We start from the raw sequence: 8268 nt of genomic DNA on the forward strand, positions 1-8268 counted from the left end.
AAATTTTATGTTTGCTGGGCTAAAGTTGATTCTTTGAGGCATGTGCCAAGAAAAACCTCTCATATTAGCTACACCAAGATTCCTCCATCGTCTGAGACTGCAACTTGATTGAGGATGTCATTCCTGGTCAACTGCTGAGTTGCCCTAAAAGCAGCCAGTGGCGTATAATCCTTTGCTAAACTATCCATAAGGAGCTCTGCTAGCTTGGGTGAGATTACACTGAATAAAAATGGAAAACCACAATGACAAAATAATGCTGTAATATTAAAATAAATCAAATCATATACTGCCATTATTCTGATACAGAATTTTTACACAGCAAATTTGATACATATACAAGAAGTCAGGCAGCCCATTACAATAAACTTCAGGGTTCCTTTTTTAATATAAACTACATCTTAATACATAGTTTGAGATGATCAGGTAGTTTTACACCAACTCAAGTAACGACAACTTCTCATATTAGAATACTAAAATAACAAAATCTAATGCTTTGAGTATTGAAATGCTTTGGTTCCACTGTCCACTTTTTGCAAGTGTAAAAACTACATCTATTGATCTTTTACCCTAGAGATGTGCCTAACTTAAAATACAGTTATTTTAATAAAATACGAAATGTAACATAAATACAGGGTTTTGGCAGTTGTCATATGCTTCACGCTATGCAATTATTCAACTCTCAGTTCGATTCAGACATTCCAAAGTGTAAAAACATGGCCAGAGTTTTCCAAAACTGACAATAATCTTGGATGTTTTCATTCTGGGGATAAGCTGGAACTGTGAAGAGCACAAGATGGTTCAGATATCATAAAGTTCCTGCCCTCAGAAAGCAGCATTGCTTTAGCAGGTGTCATTTTGCTCACCCCAAAATGAAAGCATCCACCATTGTGAGTCCCTCCTGAAAACCTTGGCCAGCACAGCATCTCATCTTCAGTTTTAATGTTGGTGAGGCAGGAAAGTATGGTAAAGGGTTTCCCCTGGCAAGTACCTTGTTCGTCACAACAACGAGAAAACAAATACATTGAGAGGCTCTTTCTAGCGCAGAAAAGCTCCTGCTAAAAAAACACATCTTCTTTTCTGAAGTCTGGTAAACATTTGAATTTGGTGGGAGAAGTCCGTACACAGGCCAGGCTGGGCAGGCATGGGCAGGTATGGTGCATCCGCCGCCCGGAGAAGGGAACCTGGGGATAAAGAGAAGAGACATCAGGGACAGGGAGCACAGGGGCGGTGATGCTGAGGGAGATGGATTTAGATGAATAGTGGGGATACTGGGAATGTCATTCCTCTCCCCACAGCAGGAGATCCCCACAAGCTGCAGCACGGGGGGTGGAGGGCAGATAGCAAAGCCAACCCCACTGCATTCCCTAGTCAAACCACAGTTAAGAGCAAACTGTAGCGGTCTGTGTTGCCATGTAAATCTGTATCTGTGACACATGTTCTGCATTTACTCCCATTTCATAAAGGATTCTGTTGTGTAACTACACTGGCCCTTAGCATCACGTTTTTGCAGCGTGTACAGTGCCTGCTTGCCCTGATTCCTGCATTGTCATATGGCACAGAGCAGCCTGTCAGTTGCATAGCAGGACCTGGGAACCTCAGGATCCCATGGTAATTCAGGCTGGAAGGGACCTCTGGAAGTCATCTTGACTCTCATTGAGCAGGATCCTTTTCGCCCCAGGGCGGAGGTTTCTCATTTCATCCCACCCTCCTCCAGCTACACTGTATTGCAGGGAGCACACATATGGACTGCATTAAACAAATTCAGTTGCGCCACAAAATGCACATGCACTGACACTCTTTAACAACTTGATCACAAGCTCTGTCTTTTACAGGAGCTGTGCTTTTGCCAGCACATGAGCTGAGCCAAGCAGGACAGCCTGGTGGGACAGCACAGCCAGGAGCCACAGTGCTGCCGGCCAGCAGCGTGCACTGAGCATCCGGCTGGATGCAGCAAGGGAAGCACAGAGGTACAAAGCCACTGCTGGGCAAGCAGCCCTAATTCCCTCATTTCCAGATTTCTGGGTGTTTTGGGCCTGTAATTGTAATATTCCAAGTTTGTTTTGTATCAGTGTGCCAGTTTTCTCTGTAAGAAAGTTGAAGGAAAGAAGTCCCACACGTTCCCCTGTTCATCATGCCAAGGACCTGCTGGACTCCAGTGACACCCCACTGGGTGCAGGGGGTGAGTGGGGGTCTCACATTGCCTGCAGTGCCCTAGGCCAGCCACAGCCCCCTGCCTAGCGTCATCTGAAAAGCAGCTCCAGGCTGCTGTGGGCTTCCCCATGCCATCCACCGTGATCCCCTCTGCCCCAGAGTGAGCAGAGAGACCACCAGCCGTGGGTGATGGGGACTCCCTGTCGGGAATCACACCTCTCGGGTGCCCACGCACAGCACTGCAGAAAAACCTGAGCTCCTGGGGCTGGTAAGTCTGACTCAGAGGTACTGCTCAGCCCTCTGACAGCTCAACTGATTTATTCCCAACATTACAGTTGCTGCAAGGAAACGTTCCTTTCAGCGGGGCTCCCACGCCAAAGATGTGACTTTAACAACACACCCGGCTGGGGACAGGCAGCAGGTGACAGCTCTGCAGGACAAAGCTTTGCCAAGGCGTGCAGCTTCTGCCTGCTCAGGCAGAGCCCATGTGCCCGGAGATGTTGCTGGTGATGCTGGGTGAGCCAGTGTGTGTGACCACGCTGTGTGCCCAGTACTGGTTTTAATGACTACGGGGCATTGGGAGTTTGTGGGTGAAAAGGAAACATGGGACCTCCTGGGAGAGATGTGGTGGTTATGTGCAAGGTGCATAGCGGCAGCAAAGCTGCCTTCGTGCTGCCAGCTCTGTGTGTTGACCTGCCAAACCTCCCCTGCCTGCAGACCCTGCCTCTGCAATGCCAGCTGAGATTGTTAACGGCATCAAGCCAACGCCATCTAGTTGCTGAGAAGGAAACTAGAAGGTAGAAACCCAACTGCCAACCATCTTCTCCAGGGTATCTCCATGCTCCTCCGGAGGTCCCCAAGGTGGTGGCATGGCCATGGTGGTGCCTGCTTTGTACCTGAACTGCAGGCAAGTGAAAGGTTTTGGTGCTCAGGGCAGCTAGCCTCCCAGCTGCCCGCTACCCAGTTGTTTAGGGGAGAGAAACTGCTGAGTAAACTCTCCATCCTTAAAAATAACTAATTTCACATACTACTGTAAACCAATTTGCTTCATGTTTTTCATGAAGGGCAATGGGGTGAGTAATCTAAAATTAACCTCATAAAGCTTATAAACATCAGTGACTGTAAGTCCGGGGTGGACAGATCTTCTCTGATTGTAATTATGCAGGCAATTAGCTTAAGATAGATCAGACAGTATAATTTGCCCAGTAGCAATTTCTCTTATCCTGAGACTTCTGCTAACATAAAGAGCCCTCACAAGAAAGAACCTGGTACTTTACATAGTAAAAATGATAATTTGGTCCCCAATATCACAGCAGAAGATTTAAGAATTTAACTGTAATTGAGCAGAGCTTTGAACTTCTCAGCCTCTGGAGCACAAGGGGACATTGCTGTTTGACGGCAGGGACCATGGTGCAATGATGCACTGGGCTTCCGAACACTGACTGGTGATGTTTTTGTCTGTGATGGGATCTTGGTAGGGGTTGGTGGCATTTGCTTATATTCTTGCTCACACCCACAGCATTGGGCTTGGGAACTGCTAAAGCTGGTTTGGATCATATAATGACGCAAAACAGCAACAACAAAGTAATCAGTAAACAGTCTGGAGCTGTGTAGTACTTTCATCCTCAGATTCTTTTCAGCATAATTCTGACAGTAGTGTACTTCCTTACGTGGGTACCTTCAGCGCTACTTCCATACAGATGCAAATGGCTGGGTATTCTAACCCATGGGATGTTTCCCTATTATACTACAGTGTGAGGTACAGTGCACTATATTCCTGTTCCTTTCTGCCCTGCCATAGCCCCCTGGTGACATACTCACTCGGTGACTCAAAGGGTGGCACTCATCTCCCAAATTTCCCATCGGCGTGCACATTCGCAGGCTGCGGATCCAGAGGCTAACCGCACAGCACATCCCTCCTCCGCACTGATGGTCCCGGTCACAGGCCTGGAATTCAATACAGCATTAGGCAAATGAAATTAGGAATAAATATATTCCAGAAATAGGACAGGTCAGGTGCTCAGGAGCTGCCTCTGACACCCCACAAGTTATCATGGCTCATTAAGGCTGAATAATCAGATTTAAGGCTGATATGAAATACTTATGGCTGCCATGGATCTGAACGTACAGGCTCCTGGCATGTTTCAGAGTTGAGCTCAGAATGTTTAAAGCCATGACCCCATAGAGAGCTCAGGGCCAAATCCAGGACTGTCAGAGACTTGCAGCCCCAGCTTCTGAGCACTGATGGACCATGGCGTGTGCCACTCTGCTTTCTCAGATTGGAGCCTGAGTGCACTCAGGCAGGTGGAAGGACCAAGTGCACCAAGCAGTCAGGAATCCTGTCTTATGGAGAAGCTAAGATGGGATATTATCCATTAATTTAAAGTCTTTTAGGTAACTATTCCTTCTATTTTCTTATAATACTACCTCATGGTTGAGTGCCTTTGCATTGCAGTACTCATGATAATTTCGTTAAAGTCCAAGTAGAAGTAGCTAAAATAGAAGTTTAAATATGGGTTCTGTGGTTGTTACCTAGAATTACATGTAACTAAAAGTGGTCTTAAATATGTAATAAGAAAAACCTTACTTAAGTGTCCAAATCCAAGAAAATGCTGCTGTGGTAGCTTTCCCCCCACAAGGCAGGAGGGAAATATTTCAGGCACTTACCCAATACAGCTTAGATAAGCACAAACCAGAATGCAAACTATTGGGTATGTTTTAAAATACAGAAATGATGAAGAGCAACTGACATGTTAGAGTTTGGAAACAAGTTACTCACTGCACGTCTTCTGCCTATTTTTTAACCAAAATTTCATATAATAAAAAGTCTGATAAGCTTAATGCAAAAAACAGTCCCCTTTCTCTGATGAGAAATGCCATTAGTTAAAGGTTCCGATTACACCCCAAAGGAAAGCTGAATTAACTCCCCACTTTCTTAATGTCTGACAGGAGGATTGATGGACCAAAGGCACTCATAAACAGGCAACCTGTGAAAATGTTCAGAGAATGTGATAACGGCTCTGGGGAAAACTGTGTATGAACAAACGTTCGCTTACAGATCTTACCTTGGGATTCAAATGATAAATGCCATTAGACTGTACTCCACTGGGTAAATATTACACAAATTCAACCAGCAGAAGCCCGATCAAACGATGTGTTTACAGATCAGACAGTAATTTAAGAAGAAGCTGTTGCATTAGGGTCAAGCCATTAAATAGTGTGTGCTACCCAAACAGCTCACACTCCTCCTAAACACACATTTAATGAAGCAGAGAGCTCTATGCTACAGGTGAGCCCAACATGCAGAGTATTTACTTATAAGACTAATATGGCCATAAAACTACTGCCTGCCAGGTAGATAATGTTTGCTTTCTAACCTCTCTCAAAATAAAAGTACTCTAATGGTCTAATTTTGTCCTAGTCACAAAAAAACCTTCAGGTCTGGTGATTTTTGCTGCTCCCAACATGGTGGTTGTCCAGCTGGTGTCCACTGCTCAGCTGGAGTCACAGGCAATGCTATTCCTCACCAGACAGCTCCTGAACTCCCTTTTTTCCTCAGCTGTGTATTTCAAACCCCATCCATTTCCATGGGACTGGTCCTGGAGGGGAGTACCACTAGCCAAGCAAGGGTATCTGTGCTTTCTTTTACAACTCACACACACATATATACATCTGGCAGAACTTTTAAGGGTCCCTTTCCAAAAATGTATGACAAGTTCTGAAAAATATTCAACCCAAATGCTCCTGCATATACCTTATCTGCAATGTGTAATTCATGCCACTACTCTAAATCTTCACAGGACATGACATAAAGGACATTCCTCCTCAGCACCCCACTTAAACCCACTTTTGTGTAAAATACAGCTTAAGGAGAAAGTCCCAGGTGAAATGCCAGCTCCAAAGGCAACTTAAGTCAGCACATAAACCACCACTGAAGTAAGAATGGTTCCAATCAAGTCCCTAAATTGAAAAGGAAAAGGAAAAGAAAAGGGAAAAGGAAAGGAAAATAAAGGAAAAGGAAAAGAAAAAAAAAAAGGAAAAGAAAAAGGAAAACTTTTCAGGCTCAGGGGATGCGGGCAGGAAAACCTATGTCAGTTCTCATCTGAGATTTGTGCATTCATCAAAACCCAAAAATGCATCCAAGTGGTTTAACTGGAAATGCACTGCAATGGTTAATAAAGTATCACTTTCTAGTTCTAATCCATTTTTACGTTTTGAATTTTCTTTGTCCTTGATCAGTTTTTCAGTGCTTAAAATTACTTTATTGAATGGATTCATTATGCTTTCAAGGTGTAGCCACAACTCTGACAACAGACGTACAAACTGGTCCTCCAGTGCTGGGAATGATTCTACTTAAAAAGAACTTGAAATTCTCAAGTTTAAAAAAATCCCTTCACACTCTGCTCTGAAAATTAATCAGTCCTGGAACTGATCTAACTTCCAGAGAAATGCTTATGGGGCCTTCCACAGACTTCAGTGAGGTCTGGAGGGGGAGCCTGGACAGCCACGGAGGAACTGGCTACTGGGAGCACAACTTCTGATGGTTACAGAAGACATGTAACCTCTCGAAGGAATGCAAGCACTGGCTTATTAATCCAAAGCAAACACTAAAAAAAAAAAAAAAAAACAAATACAAAAAAAACGTTTTCCTTCAGTGTGATGCAATGCTCTGAGTTAAATAATGTCTCCGGAAAAAAAAAAAATATTTTCACAACCAAAGTAAATTTCAAGTCTAAAAACAACAACAACAACAGAGGACTCATGTGCAGGGGTGAGTGTTGAGGGAAGAAAGCAGCACAGTCATACTCAGGAAAAAAAAAAACAGAAGGAGCGTTTTGCGGTGGTTGCAATACCAGGTCCTGCCCTGCGAGCAGAGGGGATAGAGGAGAGGGCATCCGGGGTGCACAACCCGGCAGCGCCGTGCCCGAGCCGGGCCCTCTCGGGACATGTCTGCTGGCAGCGGGGCTGCTGGAAGGAAAGCGGGAGGCAGCCTCCAGCGCTAGAGAGGCAGCTGAGTGCCTGCACACTCACGGACCAGCCTAGAGACAATCCTCCGAGTGCAGGTATCCCTCACGCCAAAAGGACAGAGCCCTCACCATGGCATCCCTCACCCCAGAGACCCTCAGGTCCTGGTATCACCTACTGCAGAGATGCCTCATATCCTGGCATCCCTCCTTCTAGAAAGACCCTCATGTTCCGGTATCACTTGGTCCAGAGATAACCCCCAGCTCCAGCATCGCTTAGTGCAGAGAGAGCCCCCGCGCCCTGTACCACCTCTCCCAGACCGATCCCCGAGCCTGTCGCCTCTCTTTCCCTGGCACAGCTCCTCTTCCCAGCCCGGCTATCACTTATCCCAAAGAGACCCTCCTCTCTCATCACCCCTCACGGAAGAGCGATCTCCCGTACACCCGGCACCGCTTCTCCCGGGCGGCCCCCACCTCCCGCTGTTCCTCACCGCACACAGACCCCCAGGTCCCGTCCTCGCTCTTCCGGCAGAGCCCCCGCAGCCCCGAGCCGAACCCCGCCCGGCTGCAGCCCGCCTGTGGCTGCCGGTGCCGGGTCCCGTCTGTGCCGTCGGTCCCTGCCGACCGCGCGGTGCCGTACGGCGGCGCTCACCCCGGTGATGACGGCGCCGTGTCCCGCGGCGAGCAGCACCGCCAGCAGCAGCAGCACAGGAGCCGGCGGAGCGCCGCGCAAGCTCCGCATGGTGCCGTCCCGCGGCCCCTGCGCTCCCCGCGGCGCGGCGCAACCGAGCCGGTGGCAGCGGCCGCCCCAGCCGTTATAAAGCCGGGGGCCGCCGGCGGCAGCAGCGTGAGTCACCCCCGCCCTGGCAGCGCCGTGGACCGCCGCGCGCACACACCGAGCCCAGGTGCGCGGCTGCAGGAGCGGGGCGGTGAGGGAGCATCCTGCTGCACCCCAGGGAACGTCCAAAGGCTGCTCGGGGAGTGTCCGGCAGCAGGGCTGGGGAGGACGTGCCACAACGTGTTGGAGACATGCCACAGCATGGTGGGGACGTGCCATAACAGGTCTAGGGGACATCCCATAGAACGTCCTAGGGCATGCTGGGGGCGTTCCACAACAGGTCTAGGGGTGACATCCTGCAGCAGGTCTGGGGGA

The 8268-nt window shown here is 48.0% G+C and overlaps 1 protein-coding gene across 1 annotated transcript; it reads right to left on the bottom strand.

The window, feature by feature from the left end:
• Positions 1-243: 243 nt before the first annotated feature.
• Positions 244-8021, bottom strand: PROK2 (prokineticin 2). Its single transcript, XM_062630343.1, has 3 exons — positions 7768-8021; positions 3973-4098; positions 244-1181 (listed from the first exon to the last, which is right to left on the bottom strand). Exons 1-3 carry the CDS (start codon positions 7855-7857, stop codon positions 1056-1058), a joined length of 342 nt encoding a protein of 113 aa, XP_062486327.1. The 5' UTR covers positions 7858-8021; the 3' UTR covers positions 244-1055.
• Between the last annotated feature and the right edge of the window lie 247 nt (positions 8022-8268).

The sequence above is a fragment of the Pezoporus occidentalis genome, unplaced genomic scaffold (genome assembly GCF_034315485.1).
Source record: "Pezoporus occidentalis ecotype Australia unplaced genomic scaffold, CSIRO_AGI_Poc_V1 ctg35, whole genome shotgun sequence".
NCBI lineage: Eukaryota > Metazoa > Chordata > Aves > Psittaciformes > Psittacidae > Pezoporus > Pezoporus occidentalis.